This window comes from Tympanuchus pallidicinctus, unplaced genomic scaffold, assembly GCF_026119805.1.
Source record: "Tympanuchus pallidicinctus isolate F22 unplaced genomic scaffold, pur_lepc_1.0 scaffold5, whole genome shotgun sequence".
Lineage (NCBI taxonomy): Eukaryota > Metazoa > Chordata > Aves > Galliformes > Phasianidae > Tympanuchus > Tympanuchus pallidicinctus.
The window spans coordinates 71,518,907-71,535,567 of record NW_026294769.1 but is presented as its reverse complement, the minus strand read 5'-3'; the positions used below and the strand labels follow the sequence as shown (position 1 = coordinate 71,535,567).

Here is a 16,661-nt window from a genome sequence, read left to right as displayed (position 1 = left end):
GTCCTCAGAGGGACAGTGTTCCATCACTTGGATCATTTTTGTGGCCCTCCTCTGGATGCACTCCAACAGGTCCACGTCTCTCCTATAGTAAGGACTCAACATTTGGACACAGTACTCCAGATGAGATCTCACCAATGCAGAGCAGAGGGGCAGGATCACCTCCCTCACCATGCTGGCTAGCTTCTTTTGACGCAGCTTGGGATATGGTTGGCTTTCTGGGCTGCAAGAGCACACAGCTGGCTCACATCCAGTCTGACACAACCAGTTCCCCCCCCCAAATCCTTTTTGACCAGGCCATGCTTACCTCCCTCAGGTTGTACTTATAGCGGGAGTTGCTGAGACCCAGGTGCAAGACATTGCAATCAGGTTTACTGAACCTCATGATGTTCACCTGAGTTCACTGCTCAATCCTGTCTAAGTCTCCCTGAATTTTCTAGATCTCAAAACATACAGAAAATCAAGCCTGCCACATGTAAGTTTTGAGTATGGCATCAGCTTATAGGTTCTTCTTTGCCACCTTGTGCAGAGCTAGGACTACAGATCTATGGTGGCATCTCATAAAGGATGTCAAAAGCTTTGGGCTTGTGTCATGACAGAAGTGATTTATAAGGAAGCTGTTGGCATGGAGGGTCAACTGGCAAAATGAACTGAGGAAAGAGAGGTGGGGAAGTAGGTACAGAGTCAGGAGAGGAAGAACAAGATAAACAGAGCATGAGGGCGAGAGTAACTGTGAGGTGGGAGTAGAAGTTGGATGATGGTGGAGGATGTGATAACAGATGAGGCTGCTATATGAAGCTTCAACTATTAGCAGTACATCAGTCTTCTGTTTTACTTAGCAGAGTGCTGGGAAGTGCAATAATTCAATCTTGGGTAGCTTGTGGAAATGCAGCTCTCCGTACATTTGAAATGCAGGAGATGCCACAATCTGGAGTGGATCTCAGTCCGTTTTATCTCATACACCTGACATTTACAGTTGAAGGAAGCCTGCAGCAGGAAATGGAGTGCAGTTTATTTCACATTTATATGAAAAACATTCAATCATATTCCCTGCTGTTCATACAGTTACTAAGAGGATGAGATTGATAGTAAGTGGTCTTGTGAAGCTTGAGCCAGCTTCATGTTCAGAGCTTACTTTTTTACTTTTTCAGTCTGCCCCAAATAGACCTTTCCAGAACTGTCTAGTCTCCCCAGTGGAACTTTGCAGTCTGTCGGCAATGATTATCTTTGCCCAGACAAAATCTTCAGGGAAAACCAAAAAAGACCCAGTCTCCTTTTCCATATCTCTTGCTGATTGAGGCCAAAAATACAGTTTGCTATTGTCTCATAGTTTTTTTTCCTGTAACCTGTGCTTCATATTTAACGTGGCTTTAGTGTAGGTTCAGCAAGCAACAGCTCAGCAGCCCCCTGAGCAGCTCCAGCCTCAACACCCAGTCAACTAAGCACAAACTTAGGCCTAAAGACATTGCTTGGGGACATAAGGAGGTGTGAACTTCGACTGTCTAGCTATGCTGGCACAAAGTCCTAAAGCAGCACAGTTGTATGGCTAAAACTGAGTGCTCTAATCAGACATCTTGCTTTGCTAATAGGGAAAAAACTACTCAGATTGTGCAAAGCTCTGCTTTGTAAGCAACAGACTGCATATCCTCCATTCAAAGATGAACTAGACACTCTAGTTTAGAAGTAGGGAAATGCATCTTCTGTAGATACAAGTTTAATCATGAAGAAAGTCTGATTAATCTTCAAATTTCCCTCCAGGACAATGTGTGCTGAGATGTGCTTTCAGAATAATGGGGGGAAAGAATTGCCTGGGAGGTACATTAGGACTAGTAGCCCTCAGCTATCTCAGCACACACCAGGATTTTCCAGCTGTGCTCATTAAGACTGGGATTAGAAAGCTGAGGACTTGCTGGAGCCCTGGCTTTTTTTTGACTCTAACCATCAGCTTGGCATGCAAGCACAAGCAGAGTCTCTGCAGTGTGATATTCATGCAAGAAAAAAGCAATTGATGTGCTCAGAAATCTTCAAGTCATGATGCCTACTGGAAGGATAATTCACATCTGAGAGCCCACTTTATCCTTTCAGTACAGTGCTAACTTCACTGAACATAATGTGCCTTTCACTAGAATCCCCTAGATTTCAAACAGTACTTGACTATGTGACCCTCTGGGAAAACTAAAATTTGGGTGCTTGCTGTTTTCTCCTCTTTGTTGCCTTCAAGAAAAAAAAAAAAAAAAATGCCAAGAGGAATCAGCCAGAGTCTCCAGACAGCTGGAAAAGCTGCAGACACAGCTGAAGTGGACATTAACAAATCTTTTCACTCAGTTCTGAGTGCAATTTTTTTTGTCTGCCAGTGCCAAATGGCTGATGGCACCAACCATCTCTCTTCCTGTCCCCTTCCTTCAGCTTCAGTATGTAGCTGTTGCATTTCTCTATCCTCTTCCTTCCTTCTCCCACAGCTTCTTTCCCTTCTGTTCTTTGTTGTTGTTGTTTTCCCATTTAAGTTAGATACTTTCCTAGATATGACCTACATGGCCAACACTATCATACTCTGTGCAGTCTGTCCCTACTACTAGTTTTGTCTGTCTTGCACACATAGATTGTGAGCCATCAGCCTTGGTTGGTCCTTTAAAAGGTCCTTACTCAATCTGATGTCACTCAAGCATTTCCAAGCCTCCTATATATCTGTTTTTTTAAGTTCCAGCTCAAGAAGTAGATTGTTAAGCATTCCCATTGGTCTCAGAGTGACACACCATTCAGATATGACAGCAGGAGAACCATGAGAATGCTGAGTTGTTATTTTTGGTAGCCAAAAGAGGTGAAACTGCAGAAATGATTACTGTCTTTAGTTGTTATTGCAGCTTTATTCAGCCAGTCAGACTGGCTTGTATTAAGAGATGCTGTCACAAGGCACAGCTGTACGTTAGGGTATGCTAACATGAACTTGGTTCATACTCTACCACTAATTCATTTATTGGACTTGTAACCATATAAACACGCCATGCTTCAGAACAACTGTCTGCACACTGACTGTAGCACTTACTGAATCACAGGGATGTTGTTGGGCTTCATCAATCAATTGTGGTTTTAAAAGAATTCTCAACTCCTGGCCCCAGTGTAAATCCTCATAATTTATATTCTTGAAAGATTTCCTTTTATATAAGCATTCAGCCCTTTTTTTTTTTTCTCATAACAAAAGCACACCAGGTCAATTCTCAGTGGGTTACTCCTGATTTAAATAAGAGTTGAGAATCCAATCCTTTGTCTTCAGTCAGAGGAAGGCTCTTAATAATGTTGCAACTTTACACATTTTTGAAAATTGAAGGTATTTAAAAGCCTTATTTGACTTCAACAGCAGGGAAACGTGCCCCTCACTTTCCTCAGCATCAGTCCTATTTGAAAACATATTGTGTGTTTACAGGCTGTCTTGAGCACTGAAATTGATTTTAGAGTTGAGCAGTTATTAAAGGTTCATTTTCCTTCCCTCCTCCATTTTCAAAATAAGTGATAATATAAGGTGGTGGGAAATCCTCTCCATGAGGTAATGCTGCCTTTGCCCTGGCTCTCTGAATTTCTCTGGAAAGGTTTTCACTAGGCTATATATCCCACCTGATCTCTGCAAGCAAAACTATAATCTTCCTTTCAAAGAAACTGTTTAATTTTTTGTGTATAGGTTGGAATTTATTTTGGAAAATAGTTGTAAAGAGACTCTGGCACAGCTAAATGTAACTGAATTAGTGGAGGTTTACGCTATTGCTACGCTCTTACTTCCATTTCAGTGTAGACAATAACAATGTTTAGCATCAAATTCTTAATTACTAGTTAGTCCAGACTGTGTCTGAATTTGGTGAGATAAAGCTGACACTTCCAACATGTGAATGGAGAAGAGGAAAGATGAAGTTCTTCCACTTGTACTCTTGTAGATTTTCTTGTTTGGTCCTAGTCTGTCCTTGGCAGATTCAAAAGGTGAACCCGCAGTTGGCGTATTTGGAAATAACATTAAGTACTCAAGCCTTGGACCCTGAGACAGGTTTGTGAGAGATGCAGCAGTGGAGGCAGTGGGGACACCCCACAGGATGTCCATCTTCTTTTGTGAAAGATCTAGGCTAAGGCTAAGACTGCAGCTGGATACCTCACCTTGCACAAGCTTTCTCTTTTAGTAAATCTCTCCGTTCCCTACCTTAAAAAAAAAAAAAAGGATATGCAGGAGGAAAATGTTGGCTGGAAAAGCTTTTCATGTACTGGGATGTGGTCAGGTCACAAATGATAGAAATAGAGGTGAGAAAAAATATTAGAACAAAATGCACTCTGAAAATATGGAGTATCAGAAGGATGAGTATATTCATGTATTCTCAAAATAGGAAAAAAAAAAAAAAAAAAAAAAAAAACCAGAAGGAAGTGTGGAAGAGCCCACTCAATCTCTTCTAAATAAAAAAGATGTGTTTACATTCACTATTTATTCAAAGTTAGATCCTGCAGCTCAAGCAGTTAACACAGAGAAGTCAGTAAGGTAAATCAGCATTTTATTCAGACTTAATTAAATATCCTACGCAATCTTGGGTATTTTATTCTGGATAAGTCTATTCTACGCCAAATACTTCTGATAATGAATTTCTATTTTCACTTTACAGTGGTATAGTAATAGTTGTAGCTTGTTTCACTCATCAGGAAGCCAACCAGCCCCCACCCCAAGCAATTTATTTGCTCCATCAGCTGTGATGTTAATACAGCACACACTTCTTCAACTTCATTCAGAGGTTGCTGCATCAAATTGTAGTACCCACTACAGGAAGACTACTCTCTTTCGTAGCACTCCAGCTCTTAGGAGCTCAGGTGTTGATGGTGGAGATGGACCAGCCCATACCAGTATAGCAATCTTTTTTTCTAGTTTTTCAATGGTGTCCTCGAAGATTTGTTCTTAGTCAGTGGCAGTCTCAGTATGCAAGGCAGTCATCTAAAGTATGCATCAAAGACTATATTGAGGCATCAGCTGCGGTAAATGCAAAAGTGCCAGTCACACTGTGAGCATTTGGGAAGCTACAAATAGTTCTGGAAGTCACATTGGCTCAGGAAACAGTCAATTCTGTAACAAATGATCAATAATCAACACCTTGCTGTATTAATTTCTCCACAAGGCAGCCTGTTCCTCTATAGTATGCCTACAAGACTGGCATACATTACCATCAGTCAGTGATGCTGTCCCTCGAGCTGTTCATGTTTAATGAAAGCTTTGTGCCTATATATAAGTTCTGTGTTTCAGTGAAACATCTTCCAAATCCCTCACAGTAGTTCTGGAAGAGACCTTTGGCTTGTATACTGAGAAGTGAACTCACCCTTTCCGCCATGCACAAGCTCTGCAGAATAAAAAATGATACATGAATATAGAAATAGAACAGAAGAAACTATTTAGGTTGGAGCAGATGCTCACAGTCCTGCCACCTAAGTTGATTTAATATTAGTGAATTCACTGTAAAAAGTAAAATTTTTTCCTGAAAAAAATATGAAGTGTAGGCCTGATCCTGTTCCTTCTTCTCCCACATGTGAACATGCCTCACGCTAGCACCCTCTCCCTATGTTAATGAATCTTTTTGCTCATGTTTTCTGACACTACAGATTATTTTCCAGGGGACTGTCCTGTCCAGGCACGGGGTGGTGGAAGCAAGAATTAAACCATCAGACCCCTGTTCTACCTTCTGCTGCGTAAACATTGCTGAAGAAGGGAAACTACTGAATGATCCGAGTCCCTCCTTAATGTATCCAATAGAGGCTGCACTGCTTTGAACATCAATGGGAAACGGTACAAAGAATAAAATGAGAGCTGCGTAGGGAAGGTTCCCTCCTCCATCATTTTCCCCAGCTACTGCTCTAAGGACACCTAGTAACCCGAGCTCGGCTTCCTCTCACAGTCAGCTAAATAAATCCGTGGTCCGTGAACACTTCAGTGACTGTGCAAATGCACACAGCTGGCGGAAGCGAGGAGGGAGCTTGTGAAGCTAAAGGGAAGTGTGGCTTGTACAGTCCAGTCTCTACTACATGCCGTGATAATCTTTACATTATCGATAACCACCTGCTCCAAAGGCCAGTAGATAGAAAGATTCTGACTATGGTAGATTTTGAGTTAATCACTGCATTTTTAAACTGAGCCACTTTGCAGTTCTTAAAATTGCAATGTTTACCTCAGTGCTGCAGCTGCACTGTGAAGGACAGTCCTTACTTGCAGTTGGATCATTTCCTGAACTAGTTTTTCAAACTTACAGGGAGAAATTTTTATGGGGGACCTCGGGTGATCTATTCTTGATCACCGATGCAGGCTTTTTCTTTTGCATCGCTGACCTCACTAGGTGTTGGAATCCCTACAGATCTGAAGCCCTCTGCTCATGTAAACGATGTGACAACTAACCCCTTCTTGTGTGTGGCCACTTTCCACGAATAATTACTTATTGCTACTCAAAAGAACATTCACAGCAAATTTCAACACCCATCAGGTTGCTGATAAGCATCTCCTATCTGATTATCTAAGCTTCCTTAGGGCATGCAGAGCTGTAGAGGACAATGCCTCCTATAGTACTTACATTGCAGAAATTCAGAGGAATCCCCAAAAGGGCCAGAGACACTTTATAGGGTGAAACAGGATTAGACTTCTGTCTGGCTTGCCTTTTCGTAGATAATTAGGCACAGAGTCTCTTACTCCCATCACAGACAGATGGAGAAGCCACAGAGGGAGGTTGTAGTGAAGCAGAGATCACCCTTTTCTCCCAGGTAACTAGTGATAGGAACAGAAGCAATGGCTTAAAGTTGCACCAGGGGAGATTCAGTTCGGATATTAGGAAAAATTTATTCTAAGAAAAAGTGGTGAGTTAGAGGAGCAGGCTGACCAGGGAAGTGGTGGAATTACCATCCATGGAAGTTTTCAAGAAATCTGTAAATGTAGGGATGTGGCTTTGTGGGCATGGTGGTGATGGGTTGATGTTTGGACTAGATCTTAGTGTTTTTTCCAACCTTAATGATTCTTTGCTTTTATGATTACAGCCTTGCATGAACATAGTGGCTGAAATTGGGATTACCTTGCTTGAATTGCAAAATCTCATAATTGGCATGGAGAAAACGTACAGTTCACTTGCAGAACAAGGTCTGGGGACCACTGAAGGAAGACCAGTTTGAACAGATAAATGCAAATGCTAATTCTGCTCAGAAAAGCAGATCTGTCAAACTCCTTCACAGGGGATGCTGAGGATGAAGAAATTTTAGTTGGATTCAGGTAAAGAAGGGACAAGTGCTTGGAAGTAAGATCCATTATGGATCACTAAATAGACCAAATAACTGAAAAATCTTCTGAATCAGAATAGTCTGAGGTTGGGAGTATTTGAGGAGGTGAAAAGAATCCCATATACTTGTTCTCTTGCATTTCTCCCTACTCTGCCTTTGCTGCAGAGAAAACTCAAGGTAAAACAGGAGTGGCTGTAACACTACTATCTGGAATAGGGGAGACTTCTAACTCTCATTAGGTTCTTCTCGAAGGAGTAGATGAACCTACTTACCTTTTGATAAGGCACTGGAACAGACTGCTCAGGGAGGAGGTAGAGTCACTGCTCCTGGAGATGTTCAAGAAAAGGGTAGATGTGGCACTGAGGGACATGGTTTAGTGGGCATGCTGGGGATGGATTGACAGATGGACTAGATGATCTTAGTGGCCTTTTCAAACTTTAATGAGTCTATGATTCTACAGCTCTCAGCAGCCAGCACAAGCACTGTGCAACTCAAGGCTATCTTCCAACCTGCTCACTCTTCCTCTTCACTAATGTGAGAGAAGATGAATGTCAACACTTGGAGTTAGCCTTCCTTTTGGTGAATAACCAGGCTTACTACTTCAGACTACTACTTCCCAGGTCTCCGGTTCTTCACAAAGATCATTTTTCCTTACTGAGAAAAAAAATGGCTAGGATCTTTTTAGCCATTTCCATTTACATTAAGGAGAGAAATCTCTAATCTCTCCAACATTTTCCGCACCAGCTTTGAAAATAGACAATTTCTACATTCTTCATCTCTATGGTTTCTTTCTCTTTCAGTCACACTGTACAACCCTGGGTCCCAGTCCTGCACTCAGACTGACACTAGACTTTCAGTTGGAACCACAAGAGCCTGTGGGCTGAGCCACTGATCATCCTGTCCAACATCACTCCTTTTCCCTGAAGTTTCCCTGACTGCTCTGCTGTAGATAGAGTGCTTGAGGAACATTTCCAATGCTGCTTGCACTGTGGTTCAGAGTTATGCTGATGAGTCTGAATGAGGAAAGACTGAGTGCTAGTCCTCAGGTAGGTGCATATTTTCTCTGCAAGAAGGTCAGAAAACAAGAAGAAAATCATAAATTTCTGTAGATGTAAATGGATGTAACTCCTCTCTAAGCAACACTGAAACATGTGCAAACTACAGATATTTCCTACTTTGCAGTGCCAACAAAATGCTAATACTTGGATATTTCTCCACTAAGCACTACACAAATTTGCAGTCCGACCCCAATTGGAGGAGGGTTGCAGACCCACGGCTGTGCTTGTACTCTCCATGACTGTCCCGCTATTCTGTGACCCAAAGCCCCTCGGAGACCTCAGCCCTCAGCTGCCCTCAGGCTCTCCTTTGACCTCACGCTTGCCATCATTTTCCAGCTAAAGGTTAATTACTTCAGGGGACGTTTCCATCCAAGCTGTTGCCCGCAGGTTGCAGTCCTTGCTTAAGCACTATTTTTAGACCAGCTCCTTGGTTGCTATTGATCCTAGTCACCCTCTGTTAATTAGATACACACAACACACACAGCATTTGCAACTCATTTATCAATTCCATTCAGCACTTCCCTCCCCTGAGATGTAATTTGGAGCCCTCCTTGAATCATGCTATTGATCTTTCCCCGTGACTTTGCTATAGGATTCTCTGTGTTGCACACTATTTATAGATCCTTCTCCTTTTCCTGCTCTCCTCTGGGGAATCAGAAACGGGCAACGATAATCAGACTTCTATTTTTAAGAAGGAGTTGATCAAAACCACATATTTCCTCTTTCTCCTTCTTTTCCTTCTTTCTTTCTGTTGCTGCTATGCACAAGCTTTCTATCAGTAGGCGAAACCTTCCTGTTCCGCATGGCATTCATAATGATTTCAGTAATGCTCAGGTGACATGATCCAGACTTTGCCCTGGGTGAAATTCTGTTTGCTGAATTAATGAAACAAATCCCTACTCCTCGCTGTGTCCAAGAGGTTCATGGAGGGCTCTGTGACCTGTTTTGGCTGCTCAGCCCGAGGTGCTCCTTTCAGAGGGCTTCAGTGTCTCAAACAGAGTAGATTTGATCCATTTTGAAGAGATCACGTTCCCACTGCATGCTAAAGGAAGTGTGTCCAAAGACCTTAAGCAACACGTAATCAGAAGTGAGACGTGCTTTAAGGATGGAAGACAACAGTTACAAGCCCTGGTGTGCTCAGATTTGAGGAAAATCTAAAATGAGGCTCAAGAGAAGCCAGGAACAAGTCAGCCTTCATTGCGTAAGGCTGCAGAGCACAGCTCTGATACAGGAGAGGCCTACAGTTACCATTTTAAGGTGATACAAGGGAGGACAGCCTTGCCTTGAAGCATAAACATGGACCTAGGCTTCCTGTGGTGGCACCAAGTGTTCATGGTGAAGTGGGAGACCCAGAAGAGATGAGCAGGAGGAGCCCTGGCTGGAGGCTGTACAGTTGTATGGCTGTGGTGTTTGTTTGGGACTCTGGTGATTGGGGTTGAGTGTGTAGAGCTGCGGTGTTTGTGGGTTCCATTGTTTGGGGCAGTGCATGCAGAGCTGTGGCATTTTGGGCTGTGGTGGTAGGGCTCTTTAGAGATTTGGTGCTTGGGGCTGTGTGACTGTAGACCTGTGGTGTTTGGGGCTGTATGTGTTTGGATGCGGAGTTTGGAGCTTAGTGTATATAGCAGTGGTGTTTGGGGCTGTTTGTGTCGAGTTATGGTGCTTGGGGCTGCCTATCTTGACCCGTGATGTTTGGGGCAGTGTGTGTAGAACCGTGGTGCTGGGGGCTGTGGTGTTTGGGGTTGTGGTGTTTGCAGCTGTGTGTAGACCTGCAGAGCTGTGATGTTTGAGGCTGTAGTGGCTAGGGCTGTGGTGTTGAACTGTGTGTGTAGAGTTGTATTGTTAGGGGGTTTGCAAATATAGCTCTAGTGTTTGGGGTTGTAGTGTTTGGGGCTGGGATGCTTTTTGGGGCTGTAGTGTTTGACACTGTGGTGACTGGGGCTGTGTGTGCAGAGCTGTGATATTGGGAGCTGTTATACTGGGCTGAGGTGCTCGAAGCTGTGTGTGTAGAGCTGTGTTCTTGGGGTATTTGCCTGTACAGCTCTGAGGGTGCGGTGTTGAAGAAACTGCAGCGTTTGAGACCGTGGGGCTTCGCGTGCAGATCGCAACGTTTGAAGCCGCGTCAACTGGAGCCGAGTCTTACAATCGTGCGTTCGGGGCTGCGGTGCGCGGCCGACGGCCGTGCCGAGGGGCGGCCCCACCTGTCCCGCCCGTAACCCTCAGCCCTCCTCGTGGGCGGCAACGGGCGGTGCGCGCTGCTCCGCTGCCGCCGCGATCCGGACCCGCAGGAGCTCCGCACGCCCGGCCCGCCCCGCCGCCGCCGCCACCACAGCCGCCGCCCGGCCCCGCTCGGCGGCCGAGGCGTGGCCAAGCCCGGGGGAGGTGGGAAGGAACCGCGGCGGCGGAGCCCCGCGGCCGCTCCCTGACAGGACGGCGCCGAGGGGGTTAAGCCGCTCCCCGCGGCGGGCCAAGCCGAGTTCCCGCCTCCCGTGCCGGCGGCGGAGCGCGCACACCCGCACACACTCACACACGCGCAGGCGATGGCTGAGGGGCGCGGGCTTCATTTTCCCAGAGATGATGTCAAAAGCCTGGGAGAAGGAGGAGGAAAAGGAGGAGGACGGTTGCTCTTTTTCTTAACGGCTTTGTTCTAAAACCATCCGAAATAAAGCAGCCCCAGCCCCTAGAGCAGCCGTGAAAGTAGCCCTTTTTTTTTTTTTTTTTCCTCCTTCCCTCCCTCTCTCCCTTCCCCCCCCCCCCCCCTTTTTTTTTTTTTTTCTCCTCCGGCTTTGTGAGCTTTCAGCCCCCCTCCCCACGCCGCTCTCTCTCCCCGGGGGAAGGCTCCGGCTTTTTCCGCTCCGCCCGCCCCGCCGCTTCCCGCCCGGGGCAGGTGCTCCGCGGCTGCCGGCCGCCTCCTCGCCGCGCTCCCGCCTCCCTTCTCCCGCCCGGCGGCCGGGGCGGCTCCGCGCCGCTCCTCCCGGCTCCTGCGGGGCGCTGGCTGCCCGCCGCCAGGGCCACGCCGCCGGCCCGCCGCCCCCTCCTCCCGCCGGAGCGGCGGCTCGGCCCGGTTCGCCCGGGGATGCTGCCCTCAACTCCCCGCCCGCCGCCTGACACCGCCGCCGCCGCCTTCTCCGCACCGGACGTCGCTCCGCTGCTCTCTCCGCGGCCACCTGCAGCAAGCCGGCTTCCCGCTCTCCGCCTCGCACCGCGGCGGAAGGAATAAAGAGCTCAGCCCGTCCCGACCTGCCCGTCCGGCGCTCCCTCGGGCCGGGGCGGGCCGGGCCCCGCGGGCTGTCCCCGACGGCGGCCGCTTCTCCTCGTCCCCTGCGCGGTTCCACGCGGATGGACGCGCTGCCGCTGCTCGTTTCCCCCCGGCCGCGCCGCACCGCCGCCTGAAGAAAACTTGGGACGGGGACGGCCCCGCCCGGGCTGTGGGGGACCCTTTCCCCGCTCCAAGTTCGCGGGGGGACCCACCCGCCTGCCACAGGACTCCGGGCCGGGACCGCCGCCCAGCGCTCCCTTCCCTCGGCGAGAGCTCGGCGGGGACCCCCTGCCCCTGGCCTCGGTGCTGGGGAGGAGCGGGGGTGCCCTGGATGGCCCTGCGCACTGGGACAGCTTGGTTTGGGCAGGTCTTGCGCAGAGTTTCCCGGCTTCAAGGCACCTGGTCCCGGCGCTCCAGCAGCCTCCTGTGCCTCTCCTCTTCCCAGGAGCCCGAGCAGGCGGGCGGGGAGCGGCCGCCGCCGCAGCACAAGCTGCCCCGGAGCAGCCGCCAGCCCCCCCGGCAGCTGCCCCCCTGCTGCGGCTGCTGCGGCCTGTCGGATCCCCGGGCGGCCAGGGGGGGACATGGTCCCCTCACTCGCCCCTTGCTGGCGGCCATGAAGAGGCAGAACGTGCGGACCCTGTCCCTCATCATCTGCACGTTCACTTACCTGCTGGTCGGGGCTGCCGTCTTTGATGCCCTGGAGTCCGACAACGAGATGCGGGAGGAGGAGAAACTCAAAGCCGAGGAGATCCGGCTCAAAGGAAAGTACAACATCACCAGTGAGGACTACCGGCAGCTGGAGTTGGTGATCATGCAGTCCGAGCCACACCGGGCTGGTGTCCAGTGGAAATTCGCCGGTTCCTTTTACTTTGCCATCACAGTCATCACGACCATTGGTGAGTGTCTCATTTTGGGGAGGGGGCGAAAGCTCTTCCAGATTGGAAGAGGGGCAGGGGGGCTGTGGCATGCAACGGGTTAAGTGGCGGATGAGTTTTTTGTCTTCCCTCCCGTGTTACGCAATTTGTGGCTCTTCATGGACAACTTGTTGGACTTGGATTTGTCCCGCATCCCTTCCTGTGGTGATGGAGCCTGGGGGTCACCTGGGAGGGATGGTGGCTACTTGGTGGCTATTGCCAAGCTGTGGCACGGGTAGCAAAGAGAACTAGGAGAGAAGAGGTGCGATGACACTCTCAAAAGGGGGGTCACATTCTCTGGATGAAGCTCTCTGGGGGTTCCCTGCAGGAAGAATGAGGCCCTGTCATCATGCTCCTCCTGGGATGTGCATGCACCTTCACTTAAGAGATGCAGAGAAATCTTAAGCATAAGGCAGGTGGTTGAGTATGAAAATGATGAAGACGTGGGAACTGACTGAGCTGGGAAACCTCTGGATGTAGCTGTGGCTAAGGGCAGCCCTACTCTGCCAAACTTTGTCTTGGCATTGTTGGCAGGGGTTCCCACAGCTGTGTTCCCATTGCTGGGCCTGTCCTGGGCATTCTCAAATGTGTTCCTTAAGTTTTCTTTGCAGCCTGAGTGTCAACAGGTCACAGAATGCATCTCCTGTTTGCGGGCATACAGCCCAGAGGAGTGATGTCCTCTGTCACATCTTCGTTGCCAGGTTTCCCTGGGTGTGCCATTTGCCAGGACAATAGAGTGGACACAGCCACAGACTGTCATTTTGTACTTCTCTGATTTGTTCAGCTGAAACAGGGCATTTTGCATAAAGTTTGCTTCCTTGTTATAAAAATAACTACCATGATAACTGGAGGCTGCAGCGTGCACGCAGAACTGTGCTACAACTCTTTGGCTTGATTAGCAGGTGTGTTCTTCCTTATTTTGCATTCAGGGTGGATTTACTAAGGCAGTTGACCTGTCCTTCTCCCAGCACTTGTAGATGCTCCCCTCTAACATCTGGGGAGCTCTGAAAGACCCTTTATGCTCAGTGGCTGTTTGGTAGCACAGAGAGCAGGGCACAAAAGACTCACTTCCTTACTAAGATAGAAAGATTCAATCTTTTTTTTTTTTTTTACCACTTAGGGCTTGTTGCAGCCAATTTCCATATTGCCACCTGAAGCTACTGGCAATTTTTGGCAGAATATGCCATCCACCATACTTCGAGCTGCATTTACTTAAATTTGCACCTGATTGTCTTGTATGTGTTGCATTAAAATTTTCCTTTGAAAAACTCTGGCAACATGAAGCCTATTTGTCCTTTTAAATAGTAATCTCCTTTTTCTGATATTATATATATATATAATAAACATGTTAATTATCAGATGGCTTGGACGTCTCCTATTCATTACAACATCAGAACTCTCTTTCCTCCTTTACTTATGGATACTCTTTTCCTTGCTTTGTGTCTTGTCATTTATTTGTGCTAAGTGAAATTTGTGCCCTGGATTACAGCAAGGCTTCCACACACATGCCTGTATACTCATAGTGCTCTGTACTCTTGCCTAAGTGGTGGCTGCAGTACTTTGTGTTCTTAAGCTTGGTTGGTAAGAAGCAGAAAAAGCTTTTTTAACAATGGTTTGCTCTTTTGACCATATTTTACCTGGAAACAAGTGCAACTTGCCTGGAAGCCCATGACATTCTCTCGTGCAAAGAGGTGAGATTCATTTAGAAAGCTCAGAGCACGTCATTGTGCAATGGATAGTGTACATTTCTGCAGGCAGAGGCACTTTGGGATGTCAGAATTGTTTAAGTTTTACATGTGTATAGCAACGGGGATCCACTGTGAGGGAGGGTGAAAATAAAGAATGGTGGAAAAAGACAGACATTGTTTGACGATTGTTCATTTGGGAAGCTCTGCTCCAGGAGGATATGTGTTCTGTCTTTGGAAAGTTTATTAATAGTCACTATCTTCTTTTTGCCAAGTGTTTTTCTATTTTGTGTATCTCTTCATACTGAAGTAGTTTTGGAATGTTGTGAGATCTGTCGGTTGTCTGTGTAAATTAGCATGCAAGATTTCTCTTTATTTTTTAATTTTAATCTAAAAGAATTTGTTTCACAGGGGGAGAGTACAACAATATTACGGTTATCAGGAAAATAAGAAAATACTTCTTGTCTGTGTTTCCTGCATTGGACAGTTATCTGAGATGTTCATCTTAATTTTTTGTGATGGCTCCTATTTTTAGTCTGTGTGTATGCTCTCATATACATTTCCTTCTCCCTCTGAAACCTTCAAGAAGCACATGCAGCGTATGCATTAGAGAATGTGCTGTAGTCAGTAAGTACTCACGTAAAGTGCCCCTAAATAACCATCTCAGACTGACTGTTGAAGCAGAGTGAGTAACAACAATCATTGCGTATTCCAGAGTAATAAATCTGTCCCTACAAACTTCTCTTCTGAGAAGTGCAAGAGGAATCAATGGAGCCACATAGTCTACCAATATGCATATAATAGCAGACTAATTTATGTCTAGCTTAATTATGTTCCTTATATCGCCGTGCTAGCAACGTATGCGATCACCTCTTTACCGTGTTGGTTTAAACTGCGTAGCTTTAATTAAATCAAAGGCGATCCTCGCTATTCGCTGACACCAAGCCGCGGTCTGCTTTCGCCGCGGGACGTGGTGCTGAAGGGACAGCTCCGGCAGCCTCCGCGCCGCCGGGTCCGGCCGCCCTGCTGGGCAGCTTCCGCCTTGAGTAGGGCTGCGGGGCTTGGTGAGGCTCCGAGTCTTGCCTCCCCGGAGAGCACTGCATTAAGGACCTGTTTGGGTTGTACAGAAAAGTCAAAGCTTCCCGCGTGAGGCAGAGAGGTTTGATCAACTCTCACATTTCCTCAAATCTTCAGCATTTTGCTTTTTATAAAGGGATGGTGAGGAGTTGTTTCTCACTTGTCATGAATACTAAACAAGAGGGAGTTGATCAAGTAAACAGAAGCAGAGGTTCCTTTCATCTACTCCCCAGGTGCACATTGCTGGTTTTTCTTTTTCTATTTTCTTGAACACAGCTCTTGGTTCTACAATATTGGATGATTCTGCTCTTAAAATCCGGTATAAGAAGAGAAATATCATGCAAAGTTTTGATCATATTTGAATTCTATTCTGAGAAAGTTTTTAGGTGATCAAATGAACTAATAAGCTGTTCTTGACTCTCACCAGTTGCTGAGTTTATTTCAGAATTGTAACCACTTTGGAGTTAGTATAATTTCCTATCCATTTACAATTACACAGCCAAAATGATGACAGAAAGTGATTTAAGCCAGTTCTCCATCCAGCTGTTTAACTTTTGTGAGATGCGCTGTAAATTTTGACAGTGAGTTAATCAAGAGGCTGGATACAGTGAATGAAAATGCCAACTTTTGAAACTAGAAAGTGGTTGCTAGGATTTCTACTAAGTTTTAATGCCCTTTTCTACAGGTTTATGTGTGGCTAAACTGATTCCATGTAAGAAGGTGTCAACACTGTCAAAATGTGTTGTTGGTATGAGTATTGCTCCATGATTTAGGCCTTAAAGGGTGATAGTCATACTTGATTTAACACCACTGAGCTCTAGTAAACAGTGAATATTTCTGGAGGCTTGTGCAGAATATAAAGAACTGAAAGCTGTTTATGTCACCCTAAGATGAACTGAAACAACAAACAGATTGAGGATTTTTATTTATTTTTTTCCTGAGAAGTTACTGTAAGTAGAGCAAAATTGAAACAGTGTGTGCAGTGAATTACTTAGTCTCTTTTTCTAGCTTTTAGGCCTTTGTTTTGAGTCTTAAACTTGTTATAAACAGTGGCTGAATGTTCCTGGTGAGTAGAGACAAAATAGTTTTGTAGAATATCTGCAATGATGAGTGGAATAACAACCTACTGACAGCAGTTTGGCTACTGATATCTAAAGGTTCAGGAAGGGGATGGCTTACTTCAGGCAGATGGTGGCCTGACAGCCAGCTTGAACCTACATTAATGGACTAAGGCTCTAGTTGCTCATCCTTTCTCTGCATCACTTTCCTTTTCTGTAAAACGAGTGTAAATACTCACCAAGATGATAATGTTGCAATTTTTTCTAATTTGGATTAGAAAAGGTTGTGTTTTTATATGTGAATTATTTTGTCAGTATTTCTGTAAGGCCAGCCTCCAGTGAATGGAGTC

The 16,661-nt window shown here is 46.3% G+C and overlaps 1 protein-coding gene across 1 annotated transcript in view; it reads left to right on the top strand.

Moving 5' to 3' along the window:
* Positions 1–11,553: 11,553 nt before the first annotated feature.
* The window catches only part of KCNK9 (potassium two pore domain channel subfamily K member 9), an 89,077-nt gene continuing 83,969 nt past the window's right edge, over positions 11,554–16,661 (top strand). Inside the window, exon 1 of the mRNA XM_052703594.1 lies at positions 11,554–12,473. Coding sequence (XP_052559554.1) covers positions 11,909–12,473 — 565 coding nt within the window. The 5' untranslated portion in view covers positions 11,554–11,908. The remainder of the gene's footprint in view (positions 12,474–16,661) is intronic.